This window comes from Zea mays, chromosome 9 (assembly GCF_902167145.1).
Source record: "Zea mays cultivar B73 chromosome 9, Zm-B73-REFERENCE-NAM-5.0, whole genome shotgun sequence".
Classification (NCBI taxonomy): domain Eukaryota; kingdom Viridiplantae; phylum Streptophyta; class Magnoliopsida; order Poales; family Poaceae; genus Zea; species Zea mays.
In genome coordinates, this window is record NC_050104.1 from 144,484,166 (window position 1) to 144,506,715 (window position 22,550).

Below are 22,550 nucleotides of genomic sequence, written 5' to 3' on the forward strand. Positions count from 1 at the left end.
GGTCGCCATCGACAAATTCTCCAAGTGGATCGAGGTCCGACCCCCTAAACAGCATCAGGTCCGAGCAGGCGGTGGCGTTCTTCACCAACATCATCCATCGTTTCGGGGTCCCGAACTCCATCATCACCGACAACGGCACCCAGATCACCGGCAGAAAGTTCCTGGACTTCTGCGAGGATCACCACATCCGGGTGGACTGGGCCACCGTGGCTCATCCCATGACGAATGGGCAAGTAGAGCGTGCCAACGGCATGATTCTACAAGGACTCAAGCCTCGGATTTACAACGACCTACAACGACCTCAACAAGTTCAGCAAGCGATGGATGAAGGAACTCCCCTCGGTGGTCTGGAGCCTGAGGACAACGCCGAGCCGAGCCACGGGCTTCACGCCATTCTTTCTAGTCTATAGGGCCGAGGCCATCTTGCCCACAGACTTAGAATACGGTTCCCCGAGGACGAGGGCCTATGCTGACCAAAGCAACAAAGCTAGTCGAGAAGACTCGCTGGACCAGCTAGAAGAGGCTCGGGACAAGGCCTTACTACACTCGGCACAGTACCAGCAGTCCCTGCGACGCTACCACGCCCGAGGGGTCCAGTCCCGAGACCTCCAGGTGAGCGACCTGGTGCTTCGGCTGCGACAGGACGCTCGAGGATGGCACAAGCTCACGCCTCCCTGGGAAGGGTTGTTCGTCATCGCCAAAGTTCTGAAGCCCGAAACGTACAAGCTGGCCAACAGCCAAGGCGAGGTCTACAACAACGCTTGGAACATCCAACAGCTACGTCGCTTCTACCCTTAAGATGTTTTCAAGTTGTTCATATACCTCGCTCCCACGCAAAGTTTAGTCATCAAGGAAGGGTCAGCCTTGCCTCGGCAAAGCCCGACCCTCCCTCGGGGGCTAAAAGGGGGGAACCCCCTCTGCGTCGAATTTTTTCCTCGAAAAAAGATCCTTTCTGCCAGAATGTCTTTCGTGCTTTTCGACTACTTCGAAAGTGGATCCTGAAAACGACGGAGTACACGTAAGCAGCCAAGGCTGACCGAGCCGAGGGACTCCCACGCCTCCGGGATACGGATACCTCACTCATCACCTTCTGCGATAAGTAACTCACGTTCGGATAAGTGATTCCGCGGACCGAACAAGTCTTCACGTTCGAAAGCTCCTCTGCCTAAGCGGTTCTTCGAGCCTTCTCGACTGCGTCGGTGGCAGAATCCTATGGACGGGCAAGAGCGCGCGTAAGCGGCAAGGCCGACCAAGCCGAGGGATTCCTACGCCTCCGGGATACGGATACCTCACTCATCACCTTCCGTGAAAAGCAACTCTCGCTCGCACAGACAATTCTGTTACCGACGAAAAAGTCCAGATACTCGAAACAAGAGGAAAAGAAGCGCAACTTTACAACACGGCGAGGGTGTGTTTGGGCCTCGGCAGCCGCAGAAAACACACACTACAAGATGATCCGATCCTGCAGGCCTGGATCTTGACAGTTGAAGGGAGCAGCAGCACCCTCGGCATCGACTACACCTTCGGCGAGGTCCGACCTAGCCTCGGATGGCGACGCGGTCCGAGGATCTCCACTCTGAAGGACGACATCATCATCACGCCCGGGCCATCGCCGCCAGGGTCCTCTTCAAGAATCCGGCTCGAGCAGGCGGCTCGGCTGGTCACCCCGAGGCCTCGACCAGCTGTCCCCCGAAGGCATCAGCCCGGCCCGAGGCCTCGGCAGATCGACTCCGGCGTCGGTCCCGCTAACGGACGACCCGGCCAGGCTCCGGCCGACCAAGTCTTCTTTTCGAGCCAACTCTGCCTCTGTCCGTGCTGACACTGCTACCCCTGGCCTCGGCTCATCGAAGAGCGGCCGAGAGGTTCCTTTAACTAAGCAAGAGAAGCCTCGGACAACAAGGCCGACCGAGCCGAGGAACTCCTACGCCTCCGGGATACGGATACCTCACTCGTCACCTTTGCACGGGGCGACTCACGCTTGGTGAAGCGGTTCAGACAACCAACATGCGAGTCTTAGTGCTCAAAAATAAGGAAAAAACACGGCTTCGCGCCAAAAATACATACATGTTCAGGCCCCGACAGCCACAATGAACAAAAGACCGGCACTCAAGGTGCCATTACAAACGGAACTCCGGTTCCACCTCCGCAGGTACGAACAACCCCACTCGATCAGGGGGGCCTGCGGAGCAACAGAAGACCGACGAACGGCGCGCCGTCACCCGCTCCAGCAGCGGCGGCGACGACGACTTCTGCTCCGGGGGGGCGAACAGCAGCAGCGATGACCTCAGGGCGGATGCTGCTGCCAGGAGGCCCCCGCCTGTGCCCAAACTCGTGAGGCAAGGACGGGCAGAAGGCCATAGAGTTGGAGGTCGGTCCGTGGGCGGCCCCGGCTATCTCGTCGGCGGAAGAACCTCTTCCAGCTGTCGTGGCGGAAGGCGGCGCCGGGAGCGGCTCCAAAGCCACTCGGGTCTGAGAGCCGGGAACGCGACAGCTGCCGGCGCCACGAGCGGCGAACGCCCTTCCCCCCGATCACTGAGGGAAGGAGCGGGCCACCGCCCACGCAGGGGCCGACCCCAACTCGGCACACTCCCCTCCCCAGCACCGATGATGAAAATCCTTGAGGCTGAGGGAGGGGCAGAGGCCGCAGCCCGGCTTGCTTTCCCCCGCCATCAAACTGGAGGTCACCATCTTGGGTGACCGCCGGCGGAGGGGTGCAGCCGGGCTGCGTGATGAAAATCCTTGAAGCCGAACGATGGCTGAAAGGTACCAACTCCCACGGAGTTGCGTTCCTCCAACGACAAGGCGGAAGGACTGCGGGCATCCCCCATCCGGGGGCTCGGAAGGTGGAAAGACACGATGCATAAGGGAGCGCGAAGACATGGTCGCCTTTCAAGGGGGTCACCCTCCTTTTAAAGGCGACTCTCCCTACTTGCGTCCCCAGCCGTGATGGGCTGAGTCTTCTCCAACACGCTCCAAGGTCCTCCCCCTACGGCGCGGGGGCTGGGTCCCACGCGTCATGTAAGTTGGCCCAGGGCAAAAGAAGCCAAACCGCCGCGCGCGGTGCAGGCAACCGTCCAGTGGTTACAAGCGTCCCCCCACTTTCGCCCAGACCAGCGGGTGAAAGGGCGGGCAGCCATGCAGGCGGCATGCAACCGCGCCAAGTGGGCGCACCTCTCCGACTTCCAACGCGCCCAGCATGGAAGCCCACGCCCACGCGTCATGCAACCGGCGCGCCGGTCGCTACGTGCAAGCAACTGCACCGCCACTCGCGCCACCACCGCGCCTCCTCGATTGCGGAATCAGTACCGCGACTCGAGGCGATCCAGCGCGCGACCCAGCAGCGCCAGCCTGGCGCGACGGTCAATGCGGCCAAAAATGGGCCAGCAGTAATGGCGGTGGCAGGCGGGCGGAAGCAACGGTCACGTCGTCAGCCAGGCTTGCGTCCCATCCTGGGGCAGTGAGAGAACCCTCTCTCACGGCGTGAAGACGGCGCGCCCGTGTCCCGTTCCTCGAACGACTCGCGCATGCGCAACGGCCGCCCCGCGAACCGTGTAACACCCTGAATTTGGGGTATAAAATTTCTTTGCTCATATTCACAAATTCGGGTGTTACTCCTCTCTTCACACCTTTCCCAATCTCCTCTTTCTCTTTTCTATAGAAGAAGAGTGGCTATTTTTATGTGTAATTATAGTCTAGTAGGCAGGACTCCAAGGGAGTATGAAATGTTGCATCATGTTGAACCCTAAACTTCACTTTTGTTTGATGCATATGCTTGAGGGTGCTAATTTGAATTTGTGGCATATTTGAATTTGAATCAAATGGAGTAAATAAAAATAAAAGGGAAAACAATTGCTGCAATAAAAGAAAAAGGTAAAGTGGCCCATCCCCCCTTCCCTGGCCCATTCGGCTAGCCCAGCCGCCCCCTGCTTCCCCCTCTCTTTTGCCCCCCGCTCGGCCCAGCGCCACTCTTCTTTCTTGGGCCTGCGCGAGGCGGCCCAGCTCCGCGTCGCCCCCCCCAGCCCAGCGCGCCAGCGCCGTGCGGTCCAGCTCCGCTCAGCGCGCGCAATCCCAGCCCAGCTCCCGCGCCAGCCTTTCCCCCCCTCTCGTGGGCCGCGCGAGCGCCAGCCCAGCTCCCGCGCCAGCCCCGCGCCCAGCCAGCTACGCGGCCCAGCTCCCTTTCGGCCCTGGCAGCGCGCCTGGCCCAACGTCGCCCCCCCTCTCCCTTAGGCTGCCTGCGCTGCTCGGCCCAATCGCGCGCTGCAGCCCCACGATGCGTGCTCAGGCGCTCCTGAGCGCCGCCGGAGCCCCTGTTCATCTTCCCCTACCGTCTCTCTCTCCCCCAACTTCTCTCCCTCCTTCCCCATGATGCGCAGCACCATTTTTCCTCTCCCTGATGCTCGCAACCACCCCTGCTCCTGCGTCTGGAGTTCCGCCGTGCCGAGCTCGTCCCGCCGTCCACGGTCGCCGTGAACGCACGGCCGGTGCTCGATCCCCGGCGAAGCTTGCCCCTGCGCGGCGGCCATCGCAGCCTGCTCGTCGCCCCCTGCGTGGTGGCCTGCGGCTAGCCAGCGCGCGGCGGCCCGCTAGCGTGGCCTGCTCGCGGCTAGCCTGGCCTAGCCCTGCGCGACGCTTCCCTGCCCGATGCGGGTCTTTGCAGCGTGGGAAAGTAGGCCTCGCCGTTGGGCCCCACCAGGCGATCGACATCCTCGGCCGAGTTTTCCCGTGGCGGTTCCGTTCGTATGCGCGGTCGTCTCCTTCCGAGGAGGATGAAGAGGTAACTGCTCTGTGATTCGATCTGCAGGATTCTATGCGTAGAATTCCATGTGGCCTTCTGTGTGGTAGGTGGTCGACCAATGAGACCGTGACACATCGGCTATAATCCGCAAAAGATTACTTATTCAATATAATTCACATTGTAAATCCGTTTTGACCCGTTACAGATTTCATTAGTTTCGTAATGAAATTGTCTATGTGTTAGTAATATTACTTTGCTGCAACGTGCGTTTTATATAATTAATAAATTATTTTTTCATCCATTAGTTATTAAAAATTCACCAGCCAATTAAAAACTAATCTATAGTTTAAATCTGCGCATTTGTATATGATTATTCTGATCGAAGTGCTTTTGAATTAATATGCTTAATATACACATGATATTTGTTAGTGATCCCTGCACGTCGCGTGCGCTGTCGCACGCGTTGTTTCGCGTGCCATCCACACGTTGTTTCGCGCATTGCAGCATGCTGATTCGCACGCAGTTCGCGCATTGTCGCGCACATTATTTCGTCAGTCAGTCGCATGCTGTTTGCGCGTCACCATTGTTCGATCGTGCGTTCGCGCTGCGTGTCTGGTGCGCGCGATGTCGCGTGCTGTTCGCTCACATCGTCACGCGCTATTTGCTCGTGGTCACACGTGGTCGTGCGCGCTTTCCGTGTGCTCCTTCACACGTGACGCGCGCGCTGTTCCCACGTGTGGCGATCGTTGTCGTCGTGTCGCATATTTTAGTTGAATAACCAATTATTAGTTTGTTCGAAGGTTAATAAAATAACAATCTAATTAGAACGAGTCTATAGCTTTAACTCGTGCTTTTACAAGGATAAATATTAATTAATGTGATTAATACCAACTGAAATACTTTTCGTTAATTATTTGTTTGTTGTTCGCGCGCGACATCGTTTGCGCGTTATCGTGCTCTTCGTGCGCGTAGACGTGTTGACTCGCACGTGTCGCGCGCTGCCATGCACGTTGTTTCGTATGTCGCCGTGCTGCTTCGCGAGCGTCGTCGCGTGTGCTGTTCGCACACGTTGTCGCGCACCGTTCGCGTGTGTCGCGCGGCGTCTGCGCGTGATAATAAATAGTTTGTCGCTTATAAGCACTCATGTTAATAACGTTAGTTCGTCAGATCGCATATTTTAGATAATTAATTTAAAGTTTGCTCGACTAATATTTACTAGATTAATATTTCAATCAGATTAAATATGTAGTGTTCAACTTGGGCTTTTATAATAAACATTGACATGACAAATATCAAGTTAACTACTATTTATATATTTAATATTTGTTTAGTACAAATGCGTCACCTGTTTAGTTTTTCGCCTGTCGCGCGTGTTGTTCCGCACGTGGTAACGTGCTGGTCCACGCGTCGTTCGCGCCGGTCGTCCGCCCTGTCCCGTGCGTCGTTCGCGTGCTATGTCGCGCGTGTCCACTCGTCGTCTGCACGCTGTCGTATTGTTTCGTGCGTCGTAATTCGCCTCGCTTAGAACCTCTCGTGCTAATTATATTAGTTATTTGTTGGATAGCTACTAGTGTGGTAGATTTAATCAAAACTATATAGCGGCTATAAGTTATACTTGATATTGTCAAGTTAAATGTTATGGTTAATACTTGTTTAGCGTTAACGCGCTAACTTCTCAGCTGTAGCTTCGAGTTCGATGTTTCTTTCCCTCGCGTGATCGTAGAATCGAGCTCTAGTTGATGCTGCATGTTTTTATAACATTTTATCTTGTATGGTGTAATGTTCTTATGCATATGTATATGTTTGTTTGCTTGTGCCGGTTTGTCTTCGCTTCGCGTTGCGACTAGATCGTGATTCGTTTCCAAACTTCGAGGAATCGATGATCAAGCGCTGGCGACCAAGTGATCTGGCTCTTCGAGTTCTACAAGATTGAAGACCCTGACCATCTGTTTGGTGAAGGCAAGTGTCCTTTGACCTATTATGTCCCATTTACTTTATAATTCATCAACCCGCATACCATGATCAACCTAAGGATTGACTAGCTTTGTATTTACCTTGTCCTTGCTTACCTTTTGGGTTATTATGGTTAGCATTTTGCTATTGCCTTAACTTAATCAATGAACATGATGTGACTATTTATGATACGATACTGTTATCCTGATTATGCTGTTGATCTTGTGATACTCTAGGGGGCTCAGGCTGTTTCCTGAGTACCTCTCCGTAAGGACCTGTTCGTTGAGAGACCACCCGGGATAACAGTGCAACCATGAGGGTGGAATGGGGTGCCCTTAGCTAATTAATTAGAGGAACTAGAGGTGTAGTTGCTTCGCCGTCGTGCCGTCAATGGGGTCCAGGCACAGTGCTTGCTCTGCCGAGGCTGGGTGCCGAGGTTCTTTCGTTTTGCTTTTGTTAGTCACCCCCCTTCGGGGAGAGGTACTGTGTTTATCAAACTGGAGAAACCTAACGGGCGGCTATGACCTCTAGGGAATCTTTGTAAAAGCTACGTAGTGATACCCTGCCGGACCACCTAGGAAGTGATCAATGGGGAGTCATGATCCCCGGGCAAAACGGGAATCACGGCTCATGGGTAAAGTGTACGACCTCTGCAGAGTGTTATGAAACTGATATATCAGCCGTGCTCACGGTTATGAGCGGCCTTGGGATCCTCTTTGATTAGAGATACAGATGGTTCAATATACAATGATTCTATTGATGGTTTTGGTTCGATGATGATAATGATGTTTCCTCGATGAGGAAATGGTTCACGGGTTGGTTATTACTAAAACTTGGCTTCCACTGATAATAAATATCTGACCAACTAAAAGCAACTGCTTGAGCTTAACCCCACATAAAGCTAGTCCACCTCAGCCAAACGGGACATTTGCTGAGTACGTTGATGTGTACTCACCCTTGCTTTCACAAAACACCAGGTTGCCTTTGGTGCAATCTATGCTCAGGTAAAGAAGAAGGCGTCGAGGTGGATCTCCAGGAGTTCCAGGATGTTGATGAGTTCGAGGATTAGGCTAGCGATCTCCCCCAGTCAGCTGCCTGTGGTGGGTTGTTTACGTTGGCTACGTTTCGATTCTGCGTACTTTGATTTATATTATGTAAATGACTCTAGTCTGTAATATTATTACTTACTCTTTATTGTAATTCGAAGCATTGTGCTATGATGAGTCATTTATGTAATCGCTGTGTACGTGAATTACTGATCCTGGCACGTACATGGTTCGCATTCGGTTTACCTTCCAAAACCGGGTGTGACATAAGTGGTATCAAAGCCGTGCTGACTGTAGGACCGCTGACCTAGAGTAGCATTGGCCGTTTTAAGGACTTATTGATTATTACTTCACCCCATCCTTGATTCTGCTTCAAAATATTAGTCAGCTTGACTAATTCTATGTTGTTCTCCTATATGCCCCCTTGCCAAAAGTATTTTATTCTAGTATGGTCTATACTTCTCTCAATCTATTAGATCTGATCTCACTCTTATGCTTGCGACATCTTTGTTGATGCCCCCTGACCATGGCCTTTAGTCTTTTGGGACTCTTTCCTCATCCATTATTAAATTGCTACCATTTGACCATCTCTATTCCATTTTGTTATTGACATGCTCGTATCCTTGCATTTTTAATACCCTTACCCCTTAATCTAAAGCACTTACTCTTGTACATCTACTACCTATTTAAACATTTCAGTTTATATGTCCATGATCTTACCGTCTTTTGAGACCCTTTCCTATTCTATTGATAAGTCGCTATCTTTTGGCAATTTGTACTTTCTTGGTTTTGGTATGCTCGTACCATTGGAATCTTGCATACTCTTATTTTTATATATGCTTACCTTTATGTCCCAATATCTGTTTGAAATATTTCAGTTAACACGCCCTTGACCACCCTTGTTTCCTAATGATCCATGAGTGATCATTTTATTTTGCACACCTGTAGTATCTCGCGAGTTTGTAACCTCATCCTTGTTGTGCTTTTGTTTCTTATTGCCTTTACCCTTCTCATCTCTTAATCTTACCTTAGCGATTACGTTATGTTTGTTATCTAAAACCTCCAATCTCCCACCTTAGTTCAAGCGTGGTCTCTTACTTATCTCACCCTTGACTATATCCTCTTCTTTACCGCGTGTAGGCCCAGACTTAACTCCATTCGTTATTGTATTTGTACCACTTGCTCTTCTATGCCTTTATCTTTTATCTTGCACCCTTGTCCGTTATCGCCTTTGGCCCTTGCGATATTTATGTCTTCTACCTAAATGCTTACCTTAAACTTATCCTTTAAATCCTCCCCTTTCTTCAACCCAGTTTGAGAGTTGCGAGTTACCTACCTTACCCTTGATTGTTTTCTCCACTTCGTGAGTCTTGCCTGAGCTCTATCCTTATGCTTTTCATTATTAGCACCTTTACCTTTGACACCTCTATATCGTACATTGATGTTTATCTTATACCTGCCCTTTAAATTCCCCTCTTTTCCACCTCAATTTGGGAGTGGCAATTTACCTATCTGGCCCTTGAATGCATCCTTTCCTCTAACACTTGCAGGTCCTGTCTTAACTCCATCCTCTGTGGCATTTATATTCTTTGTCTTATGCCTGTTTACCTCCTCTCCTACATCCTTGTTCGTTATTACTTTCAAAACCCTCGTGATATATATGCCCTTGTCTTCCTGCTTAATTTGAACCTACCCTTTAAAGCCTCCTCTTCTCCATCCCGGTTTGAGGAATAATGCCTCACCTACTTCACCAGTGGTTGCTTACCCTTCCTTGACGCCTTGCAAGTCTTGTTTAAAATACATCATTTATTGTGTGTTTGTCCGTTATCACCTTAACCCTTGTCATCCCTCAATCTTTATCTTGATGCTTATCCTGTACCTGCATTTTAAAGCCGCCTTTTCTATTTCATTTCAAGAGTGATGTCTTACCCATTCCGCTCTTGTTCGTTCCCTATTCCTCTGTCGTGTTGCAAGTCTTGTCTTAACTCGACCTTTTGGTGTGCTTTTGCTTGTTACCTCCTTTACCTTTTTAATCATCAGATCTTTCCATGAAGCTTATCCTATGCCTACCTTTTGAAATATCATCGTTTCCATCTCAATTTGAGAATGGTGTTTTACCTATCCCGACCTTGCTTTGCATTTTCTCCCAGCTCGGTTACAATTCTTGCTTTAGCTCCATCCTTTATTATGCTCATGCCCCTATCTTGTATGTCTTATCATTCCCCTTGTCTTTTGATGACCTTAGATTAGTTTCCCCTTTGTAAGGAAAGACCACCATCTAGTTAACATTAACGTGTAGCAACGAGATGTTTTGTTGCTGTGTGCTCGTGATGTTTGTCCTTATGTTATGACTGATTTGCTTCTTTGTGATGAGTGTTGATGTGTTGTGGCCCTTGGTCTGCAATGACATCAGTTTATTAGGTGAGTGCCATATAGTTAAGCAGTTGGGTTCCCCCCTGCTCTCTCTAATCCATTTATACGTACCTTTTCTCGCTATTCTTTCCTCTTGCACCTGTCCATTTGGCAACCTTCAATTCCTTCAAATCAGACAAGATCAGAGTCGGCAACATCTTCACCAAGTGCATATCAACGCTCTTGTTAAGGGGGTTAGCCGCTAACCCCAATGAAGACAATGCGATCCACGTCAACCAACAAGATCAGAGTGGCGCAGCGAAAGCGTGTGTGGGTCCAGCCCATAGGTCAAAGAGATCTTCACGAATTGCATCAACCGTCTCAAGCATCTGAAGGTCAAAGCAACCAACCCACAAGTCAAGCCGGCGGAGTCAAAGCCGTGTTAGAAGAATCTACAAAAAAAACCAATAAACCAATCTCATTTTCTTGCTAGCCTCTTCTTGAATCTCGAGGGCGAGATTCCGTTAAGGGGGTTAGATTTGTAACACCCTGAATTTGGGGTATAAAATTTCTTTGCTCATATTCACAAATTCGGGTGTTACTCCTCTCTTCACACCTTTCCCAATCTCCTCTTTCTCTTTTCTATAGAAGAAGAGTGGCTATTTTTATGTGTAATTATAGTCTAGTAGGCTGGACTCCAAGGGAGTATGAAATGTTGCATCATGTTGAACCCTAAACTTCACTTTTGTTTGATGCATATGCTTGAGGGTGCTAATTTGAATTTGTGGCATATTTGAATTTGAATCAAATGGAGTAAATAAAAATAAAAGGGAAAACAATTGCTGCAATAAAAGAAAAAGGTAAAGTGGCCCATCCCCCCTTCCCTGGCCCATTCGGCTAGCCCAGCCGCCCCCTGCTTCCCCCTCTCTTTTGCCCCCCGCTCGGCCCAGCGCCACTCTCCTTTCTTGGGCCTGCGCGAGGCGGCCCAGCTCCGCGTCGCCCCCCCCCCCCCCCCCCCCCCAGCCCAGCGCGCCAGCCTTTCCCCCCCTCTCGTGGGCCGCGCGAGCGCCAGCCCAGCTCCCGCGCCAGCCCCGCGCCCAGCCAGCTACGCGGCCCAGCTCCCTTTCGGCCCTGCCAGCGCGCCTGGCCCAACGTCGCCCCCCCTCTCCCTTGGGCTGCCTGCGCTGCTCGGCCCAATCGCGCGCTGCAGCCCCACGATGCGTGCTCAGGCGCTCCTGAGCGCCGCCGGAGCCCCTGTTCATCTTCCCCTACCGTCTCTCTCTCCCCCAACTTCTCTCCCTCCTTCCCCATGATGCGCAACACCATTTTTCCTCTCCCTGATGCTCGCAACCGCCCCTGCTCCTGCGTCTGGAGTTCCGCCGTGCCGAGCTCGTCCCGCCGTCCACGGTCGCCGTGAACGCACGGCCGGTGCTCGATCCCCGGCGAAGCTTGCCCCTGCGCGGCGGCCATCGCAGCCTGCTCGTCGCCCCCTGCGTGGTGGCCTGCGGCTAGCCAGCGCGCGGCGGCCCGCTAGCGTGGCCTGCTCGCGGCTAGCCTGGCCTAGCCCTGCGCGACGCTTCCCTGCCCGATGCGGGTCTTTGCAGCGTGGGAAAGTAGGCCTCGCCGTTGGGCCCCACCAGGCGATCGACATCCTCGGCCGAGTTTTCCCGTGGCGGTTCCGTTCGTATGCGCGGTCGTCTCCTTCCGAGGAGGATGAAGAGGTAACTGCTCTGTGATTCGATCTGCAGGATTCTATGCGTAGAATTCCATGTGGCCTTCTGTGTGGTAGGTGGTCGACCAATGAGACCGTGACACATCGGCTATAATCCGCAAAAGATTACTTATTCAATATAATTCACATTGTAAATCCGTTTTGACCCGTTACAGATTTCATTAGTTTCGTAATGAAATTGTCTATGTGTTAGTAATATTACTTTGCTGCAACGTGCGTTTTATATAATTAATAAATTATTTGTTCATCCATTAGTTATTAAAAATTCACCAGCCAATTAAAAACTAATCTATAGTTTAAATCTGCGCATTTGTATATGATTATTCTGATCGAAGTGCTTTTGAATTAATATGTTTAATATACACATGATATTTGTTAGTGATCCCTGCACGTCGCGTGCGCTGTCGCACGCGTTGTTTCGCGTGCCATCCACACGTTGTTTCGCGCATTGCAGCATGCTGATTCGCACGCAGTTCGCGCATTGTCGCGCACATTATTTCGTCAGTCAGTCGCATGCTGTTTGCGCGTCACCATTGTTCGATCGTGCGTTCGCGCTGCGTGTCTGGTGCGCGCGATGTCGCGTGCTGTTCGCTCACATCGTCACGCGCTATTTGCTCGTGGTCACACGTGGTCGTGCGCGCTTTCCGTGTGCTCCTTCACACGTGACGCGCGCGCTGTTCCCACGTGTGACGATCGTTGTCGTCGTGTCGCATATTTTAGTTGAATAACCAATTATTAGTTTGTTCGAAGGTTAATAAAATAACAATCTAATTAGAACGAGTCTATAGCTTTAACTCGTGCTTTTACAAGGATAAATGTTAATTAATGTGATTAATACCAACTGAAATACTTTTCGTTAATTATTTGTTTGTTGTTCGCGCGCGACATCGTTTGCGCGTTATCGTGCTGTTCGTGCGCGTAGACGTGTTGACTCGCACGTGTCGCGCGCTGCCATGCACGTTGTTTCGCATGTCGCCGTGCTGCTTCGCGAGCGTCGTCGCGTGTGCTGTTCGCACACGTTGTCGCGCACCGTTCGCGTGTGTCGCGCGGCGTCTGCGCGTGATAATAAATAGTTTGTCGCTTATAAGCACTCATGTTAATAACGTTAGTTCGTCAGATCGCATATTTTAGATAATTAACTTAAAGTTTGCTCGACTAATATTTACTAGATTAATATTTCAATCAGATTAAATATGTAGTGTTCAACTTGGGCTTTTATAATAAACATTGACATGACAAATATCAAGTTAACTACTATTTATATATTTAATATTTGTTTAGTACAAATGCGTCACCTGTTTAGTTTTTCGCCTGTCGCGCGTGTTGTTCCGCACGTGGTAACGTGCTGGTCCACGCGTCGTTCGCGCCGGTCGTCCGCCCTGTCCCGTGCGTCGTTCGCGTGCTATGTCGCGTGTGTCCACTCGTCGTCTGCACGCTGTCGTATTGTTTCGTGCGTCGTAATTCGCCTCGCTTAGAACCTCTCGTGCTAATTATATTAGTTATTTGTTGGATAGCTACTAGTGTGGTAGATTTAATCAAAACTATATAGCGGCTATAAGTTATACTTGATATTGTCAAGTTAAATGTTATGGTTAATACTTGTTTAGCGTTAACGCGCTAACTTCTCAGCTGTAGCTTCGAGTTCGATGTTTCTTTCCCTCGCGTGATCGTAGAATCGAGCTCTAGTTGATGCTGCATGTTTTTATAACATTTTATCTTGTATGGTGTAATGTTCTTATGCATATGTATATGTTTGTTTGCTTGTGCCGGTTTGTCTTCGCTTCGCGTTGCGACTAGATCGTGATTCGTTTCCAAACTTCGAGGAATCGATGATCAAGCGCTGGCGACCAAGTGATCTGGCTCTTCGAGTTCTACAAGATTGAAGACCCTGACCATCTGTTTGGTGAAGGCAAGTGTCCTTTGACCTATTATGTCCCATTTACTTTATAATTCATCAACCCGCATACCATGATCAACCTAAGGATTGACTAGCTTTGTATTTACCTTGTCCTTGCTTACCTTTTGGGTTATTATGGTTAGCATTTTGCTATTGCCTTAACTTAATCAATGAACATGATGTGACTATTTATGATACGATACTGTTATCCTGATTATGCTGTTGATCTTGTGATACTCTAGGGGGCTCAGGCTGTTTCCTGAGTACCTCTCCGTAAGGACCTGTTCGTTGAGAGACCACCCGGGATAACAGTGCAACCATGAGGGTGGAATGGGGTGCCCTTAGCTAATTAATTAGAGGAACTAGAGGTGTAGTTGCTTCGCCGTCGTGCCGTCAATGGGGTCCAGGCACAGTGCTTGCTCTGCCGAGGCTGGGTGCCGAGGTTCTTTCGTTTTGCTTTTGTTAGTCACCCCCCTTCGGGGAGAGGTACTGTGTTTATCAAACTGGAGAAACCTAACGGGCGGCTATGACCTCTAGGGAATCTTTGTAAAAGCTACGTAGTGATACCCTGCCGGACCACCTAGGAAGTGATCAATGGGGAGTCATGATCCCCGGGCAAAACGGGAATCACGGCTCATGGGTAAAGTGTACGACCTCTGCAGAGTGTTATGAAACTGATATATCAGTCGTGCTCACGGTTATGAGCGGCCTTGGGATCCTCTTTGATTAGAGATACAGATGGTTCAATATACAATGATTCTATTGATGGTTTTGGTTCGATGATGATAATGATGTTTCCTCGATGAGGAAATGGTTCACGGGTTGGTTATTACTAAAACTTGGCTTCCACTGATAATAAATATCTGACCAACTAAAAGTAACTGCTTGAGCTTAACCCCACATAAAGCTAGTCCACCTCAGCCAAACGGGACATTTGCTGAGTACGTTGATGTGTACTCACCCTTGCTTTCACAAAACACCAGGTTGCCTTTGGTGCAATCTATGCTCAGGTAAAGAAGAAGGCGTCGAGGTGGATCTCCAGGAGTTCCAGGATGTTGATGAGTTCGAGGATTAGGCTAACGATCTCCCCCAGTCAGCTGCCTGTGGTGGGTTGTTTACGTTGGCTACGTTTCGATTCTGCGTACTTTGATTTATATTATGTAAATGACTCTAGTCTGTAATATTATTACTTACTCTTTATTGTAATTCGAAGCATTGTGCTATGATGAGTCATTTATGTAATCGCTGTGTACGTGAATTACTGATCCTGGCACGTACATGGTTCGCATTCGCTTTACCTTCCAAAACCGGGTGTGACAAACCGCTTGCCCCGTCGCATTAACTCCGCGGCGGGACAAGCGGCGCCTCTGGCAAGGGAAGCGAGCGACGCTTCGCCTTCGCCATAATGACCGTGTCAAAAAAGGTACGCCACGTCATAACTGTCGGGGACCATAATTAGGGGTACCCTCAAGACTCCTAATTCTCAGCTGGTAACCCCCATCAGCACAAAGCTGCAAAGGCCTGATGGGTGCGATTAAGTCAGGATCGGTCCATTCGAGGGACTCGATCACGCCTCGCCCGATCCTAGCCTCGGGCAAGGGCAGCCGACCCCGGAGGATCTCCGTCTCGCCCGAGGCCCCCCTCCAGCGACGAACATACTTCCGGCTCGCCCGAGGCCCTGTCTTCGCCAAGAAGCAACCCTGACCAAATCGCCGCGCCAACCGACCAAATCGCAGGAGCATTTAATGCAAAGGTGGCCTGACACCTTTATCCTGACGCGCGCCCTTCAGTCGACAGAGCCGAAGTGACCGCAGTCACTTCGCCGCTCCACTGACCGGCCTAACAGAAGGACAGCGCCGCCTGCGCCGCACCGACTGCTTTGCCACTCGACAGAGTGAGGCTGACATGCAGTCAGTCCCGGCCTCACGCACCATAGGAAGCTCTGCTTCGCCCGACCTAGGGCTCGGACTTGGGCTCAGCCTCAGAAGACGGCGAACTCCGCTCCGCCCTATCCAGGGAGCGGACTTGGGCTCAGCCCCGGAAGACGGCGAACTCCGCTCCGCCCGACCCAGGGCTCGGACTCGGGCTAAGCCCCGGAAGACGGCGAACTCCGCTCCGCCCGACCCAGGGCTCGGACTCGGGCTAAGCCCCGGAAGACGGCGAACTCCGCTCCGCCCGACCCAGGGCTCGGACTCGGGCTAATCCCCGGAAGACGGCGAACTCTGCTCCGCCCGACCCAGGGCTCGGACTCGGGCTCAGCCCCTGAAGACGACGAACTCCGCTTCGCCCGACCCCAGGCTTGGACTCAGCCCTGGCCTCAGCCGACGGTCTCCGCCTCGCCCGACCCAGGGGCTCAGACTCGACCTCGGAGGAGCCTCCACATCACCCAACCTAGGGCGCGGACCGGCCACGTCAACAAGAGGCGCCATCATTACCCTACCCCAAGCTGACTCAGGCTACGGGAAACAAGACCGGCGTCCCATCTGGCTCGCTCCGCCAGACAAAGTAATGATGGCGCCCCGCACGCTCTATGAAGATGGCGGCTCTCAGCCCCCTTACGGAAGCAAGAGGACGTCAGCAAGGACTCGACAGCCCCGACAGCTGTCCTTCCGCCAGGCTTCAGCGCTCCTCCGACGGCCACGACACCACACGAACCGGGTGCCAAAACCTCTCCGGCTGCCACGATGGCATGTACTTAGGGCGCTAGCTCTCCTCCGCTAGACACGTTAGCACTCTGCTACACCCCCATTGTACACCTGGATCCTCTCCTTACGCCTATAAAAGGAAGGACCAGGGCCCTCTTACAGAGGGTTGGCCGCGCGGGGACGAGGACGAGACAGGCGCTCGCGTGAGGCCGCTCGCTCCCTCTCCCGCGTGGACGCTTGTAACCCCCTACTGCAAGCGCACCCGACCTGGGCGCGGGACGAACACGAAGGCCGCGGGATTTCCACCTCTCTCACGCCCGTCTCCGGCTGCCTTTTTCCCCCCTTCGCGCTCGGCCTCGCGCCGACCCATCTGGGCTGGGGCACGCAACGACATTTCACTCGTCGGCCCAGGGACCCCCCGGTCTCGAAACGCCGACAAAAATATTTTAAATTAAAATGAGTAAATCGGTAATACGGACTTATCGGCCACAATTGATTATCAATTAATTAGCTGATTAGCCGGATTAATCGGCTCTGTGACCATGGGCAAAAGTAAACCAGAATAATTACAGAACTTGGAAGATCCCATGTTAGAATGTTCGAGGCGTGTAATCAAGAAGAGGATGGTAAACAATTAAGACTTGTTCGTTTTAACCCCAATCCATATGGATTGAGAGGAATTGAGGGGGGTTTCAATCTCTAATAAGTCAGAATATCTCCCAATCCATTTCAATCCCCTCCAATTCATATGGAATGAAAATAACCGAACAAGCCTTAAGAAGTCATTGGTTCTAGCATTTAACGACGGGATCTGTTCACAACACGAACAGATAGGGATGATTTCTGCTCGCTTCACCATCAACAATACCAGGGTAACCAGTCATGTTACTCATGTACTTCAGATTGATTACGCCCGGTTTGAGCGGCAACATATGACACTCGCATTGAGATTGTTACTATAGGTGAACCAAACAAAACATTAATAGGGTGCTTGCTGTTTGGTTTGAGATATGAGATAGTGAAAGTCACCTTATAAACTTTAAGCACAATCTACAAGCCGGGTTAGCGTTAGAAATATAGTCGAGTCCGAAAGAGAGGGCGAAAACAAATCACAAGCAAATAAGAGCGGATGACACGGTAATTTGTTTTACCGAGGTTCGGTTCTTGCAAACCTACTCCCCGTTGAGGGCTTGTTCGGTTACACCAATTCAGAAGGGGATTGGAGAGGTTTAAATCCCCTCATAGTCATTTTTGACTACGAGAGGATTTAATCCCCTTCTGGATTGGTGTAACCAAACATGCCCTGAGGTGGTCACAAAGACCGGGTCTCTTTCAACCCTTTCCCTCTCTCTACCGATCACTAAGACCGGTGAGCTTTTCTCCTCAATCAATTGGGTCACTTAGACCCCACAGGGACCACCACAACTTGGTGTCTCTTGCTTTGATTACAAGGTTGTTGAGAACAAGAAATGGGGAAGAAGAAAAGCGATCCAAGTGCAAAAGCTCAAAAGAACACGGCAAAACTCTCTTTTCTAGTCACTAATGCTTTGAGTGGAATTTGGGACTTTGAGAGATTTTGATTCACTCTAACTGTGTCTTGTATTGAATGCACTAGCTCTTGTATTGAATGTGTTGGCTGAAAACTTGGATGTCTTGAAGTGTGGTGGTTGGGGGGTATTTATAGCCCCAACCACCAATATGGCCGTTGGGGAAGGCTTCTGTCGACGGGCGCACCGGACAGTCCGGTGCGCCACCGGACACTGTCCGGTGCGCCAGCCACGTCACCCAACCGTTAGGGTTCGACCGTTGGAGCTCTGACAAGTGGGGCCACCGGACAGTCTGGCGGTGTACTGGACAGTCATTGTTCACTGTCCGGTGCGCCATCTGGCGTCTGCTCTAACTCTGCGCGCGCAGTCCGCACTGTTCACTGTTCGCTATTGCTTTTGCAGACGACCGTTGGCGCTGTTAGCCGTTGCTCCGCATGGCACACCGGACAGTCCGAGAGGCTCCCCGAATTCCCGAAGCTGAGGAGTTTGAGCTTTGATTGTCTTTTGCTCTTTTTATTTGAACTCTTTCTTGGACTTTTTATTGGTTTGTGTTGAACCTTTGGCATCTGTAAAACTTATAATCTAGAGCAAACTAGTTAGTCCAATAATTTGTGTTGGGCAATTCAACCACCAAAATTATTTAGGAAAAGATTTTACCCTATTTCCCTTTCAGATAGTTTATTATCTTCCCACTCGTCATTTTTATTGGTTTGTGGAATAAAATGAGGTAATCTATCATCAACTTATTTCTCATAATTAGTTAGTTAATACTAATACGAGAAATAAAATCATCTCACTAAATTTAAGGAATAAACTCATGATACGTCATCTCATTTTATATAAAATAATTTCTCAAACCAACCATCCCTATTCCTATTCGAGCGATGAAAATGTTCCTTTAAGGGTCGTTTGGCACAGCTCCAGCTCCTGATTCTAAGCGAGGATCTGGAGGAGCCGTGCCAAACGGGTATTTTTTTAAATTGATTCTCGTGTGGAGCCGAAAGATCGGGAGTCGTTTTTGTGAAGAAAGGTGGGATCTAAAAAAACCTGCTCCACCCTCCCTTAAAACAGCTCCTCAACCAACCAAATATGGACCTCCCCTTAAAGTTTGATCGAAATTACCCGCAATTGACATTGGACAAAAACATAACGAGCCAATTTATGGATTAAACATTTGAGACCATTTTATGCACTACTATGATGGGAATATTTTATATGTTATTGTTTCATATTTTTTCCGTATATGCATCCTACTTATTGGTTTGTAACAAAGTTGAACTGCAAAGGGTAAAACAGACAATCGCCACAGACCACCAACTCTTAGAAGACAAGAATCAATTTACTTGCCAAACGGTTTTAAAAATGATTCTGATTTTCTAGGAGAATCAGGAGGATCAGCTCCTCACGAGGATCAGGATCTGGAGCTAAAGAAGCAGGAGTTGGAGCTTTGCCAAACGGGCCCTTAGTCTTCTAAATTCGCGATACCTTTTATTATGCAATCAAACAACCTCTAAAAATGAACTCGTGGAACGACGGTGTAATATTGTTTGTAGTCTGGAAACGAAGAGAAGACTTTGACGTGGAGGCATGCCACGAAAATTTTCTAGCCACGATTAATTGATTGGATTTATGTTGTGTAATTGTGAGCCTTATATGTGATAACAATAAATATATCCAACAACAAACTCTAAAACAGATTTCTAAAAATTTAAAATAGACCGTATTTAGAATGTTTAGGATATTAAAAGAAATGTTTACTCTAACAGTTGGACCTTAAATAATACTATTTAGAAAATAAATCATGTTATTAAGAAAAAATCGTTTAAGTGGAAATTAGGATAGTGTTCAAATATATGAGGTACCATATTTATGGTCTGAGAGAACGAGCTCTATAATTGTTTGCTGAAAATTTATAAAATAGAGCCACTGTTGGAAGGTTATTTTATGGTTTTAGGTCTTATATTTAAAATAGGACTATGTTTAGAGGTTCTCTTGGAGATGATCTAAGAAGTTTTAATCTTCAATATCAATACTCCAAAAATTACTGCAATTTTGGCTATAATAAAGTATTCGAAGTAGTGTTTTAAAAAGTTCAACCGAAGACCTACTAGTCCAGAATGCTACCATTTTTTAAATACCATAATATTGTACTTTCTTTGTTCCGTTATATTAGTCGTTCTAGCATTCAATCACCTACATAAATTATTCTCTGAATTAGGACACAAGTGGGCTTCAAATTCAAATAGATAAACAATTCTATGAATTTAGACAATCCTAAACACTTCTAAGACGACCAATAAAATAGGGCAGATGGAGTATTAGAACTTAATCCGTCTGCAGAATTTTTTGCACAGTAGTCGGCATGTCGATGACCTGTTCTACCACGTAACGGGGGGCGAACGGGCTTGGTGCGCGGGAGTCTTGACATTGAACCGAGGTGCTGTCTGGTTTACAAAATGTAACGGAAAGGGTAATGATAATGGTTTACACTCAATTACTGACGGTAACAAGTTTAAATAGTTCGGTATCAATTTTTAGTATGATATCTGATTACGGTTAAATTAAAACAAACATGATTTAACGTTATCACTTAACCATTATGTTACAAATATATGAACCAAACGGCACCCAAGACCCTAGCAATTCCCGGCGCGAATCCTTGTGTTCGAGCATCTAGCTCAGCTCGGTCGATCGGCTCCAACTCCAAGTAGAAGTACCGCAGCAGTAGAAAGTAGAATATTCGATCATGAGCACGCGCGCACTCCTGGATTGGGCGTTAAGGTAATCTGCTGGATACACACGCACACGCACGCTTGCTCGTTCCGGTTGCGGACTTTGGACTGTCACTCGTTGTCCTCGTTGCTCTTGCTCGTCAGCCATCACCGCCCTTCGTCACCGGCTCACCGCATTCGCATACGTGAGATCGTCTGGTACTCTGGTTACGCTTGGCTGCCTGCGTGTTCAGGATGCCTTGGGCTTGGTTCTCTCAGAGTAGCCCGCAATACAGGCCCAGATCTGTTTCGGCCGCTGTTTGGGAGCTCTAGCTGGGCCTCCAGCGGATGCATTGTTTCTTACTACTGTAGCCTGTAACGTTCCTTTTAAAAGGCCGACAATCAGCGAGCCCAGGTAGCGGATCGTGGTGACTGGTGAGGTGGAACCGGCAAACAGAGAGCCGTCGTCGCGAATCCCGCAAAGCAGCCCACGTAAAAACGCGCGCAGTGGGATGGATGGGATCCACATCCACGACCAAGTGGAATCGCCGGAAAGGAAAAGACAACAGTTTCCGCCGATGCCGTCCCGCCGTGCGGCTGTAGCGTCCATGAAAGTCGCCATCACCATCAGTTTCGCGCGAATCAGCTCGTGTACAGTTGATGCGGTTGGCCCATGGCCGCCCGTGGTGACCCACTGGTCCGGGGCGGTTAGCCGGTTACTGGGGTGAGTGTACTTGGTGGAGCTAGTTAGCTGGATCGGAATATGCTTCTTGCTCGCAGTCGCAGTCGCAGTCGCAGCCTCCCACGATCGTCTGTACTAGTATGGCTTTGGCTGATTCCGAGCCCCTTTTTTTTTATCGTTTTCCTCTTACGATTTTTTTTTGTTTCTACAAGTCTACAACGGCGGGGACGGACTGGTTTGAGGCAATAGCTGAGGTGGAATGCAAGACAGGCCAATCGTGCGTGTGTTCTCCACGTCTTATCTGCAGTTTAGAGAGCTAATAAACTTGCACATTGGTCTGTCAGGTCTAACCCATCTTTTTGACTTTGGCACCGTCGCACCGACACCGAGTCACCCTGTCTGACTAAAACTGGAACGGATAGGGATGGCAGTGGGTAAGGTACCCAGTGGGCACACAAAGCCATACCCATACCCACTAGGAAAAAATTGACCCATACCCATACCCACTACCCGTCATGGGTACAAAATTACGTCATACCCATACCCACCATGGGTAGCGGGTATCCATCGGGTACCCATACCCATTAACATTACGATAGACATTATCATTTGAATCGCAAAAATAAGTACCAGCATAACAAATGTATCGAACCCAACATAATTTTATCACAGGTTCAACAATATTCAACATTAAATAACAATATCATGCCTTCAAATCACACAAAACATAGCATTGATTCTACAAAACTGTGGACAAAACATAGCATTCATTTTATATGAGATATATAAATCCGGACCGGGTACCCACGTATCATATATTAACGGGTTCCCCACCGGGTAGCGGGTATGGGGCAACAGAGAACATACCCACGCCCACCGTACCCGATGGACATAACAAATGACCCAATAAAATACCCATGGGTATTAAAATCCGCCATACCCGTGCCCTAATAGGGTTTTTACCCATCGGGTTTCGGGTTTCGGGTACCCATTGCCATCCCTAGGAACGGATGCTTCACGATGTAAATTTGCAGCTCGCGTCCAGACGCCCGTCTTCGGGCGGGCCAATAAAGTTCCTTCTAAGACCTGTAGGACCAAATGGTCAGATTCCCCAGATCAGGCTAGGCCTGCGACTGCTCTAGAATTTAGCCTAAAAACAAACTACTTCTTAGCGTCTAGGTTTAAATAAATAAATCTATACAACTTGCAACCTAATCTAATGCTTTAAAAGCATTATAAGATATTTTGGT

General features: G+C 49.5%; 1 protein-coding gene across 1 annotated transcript; it reads left to right on the top strand.

Moving 5' to 3' along the window:
- The first annotated feature begins 4,267 nt into the window (after positions 1–4,267).
- Positions 4,268–4,977, top strand: LOC100274753 (uncharacterized). The gene has a single exon (NM_001149045.1). It carries the CDS (start codon positions 4,394–4,396, stop codon positions 4,787–4,789), a length of 396 nt encoding a protein of 131 aa, NP_001142517.1. The 5' UTR covers positions 4,268–4,393; the 3' UTR covers positions 4,790–4,977.
- The last annotated feature ends 17,573 nt before the right edge of the window (positions 4,978–22,550 follow it).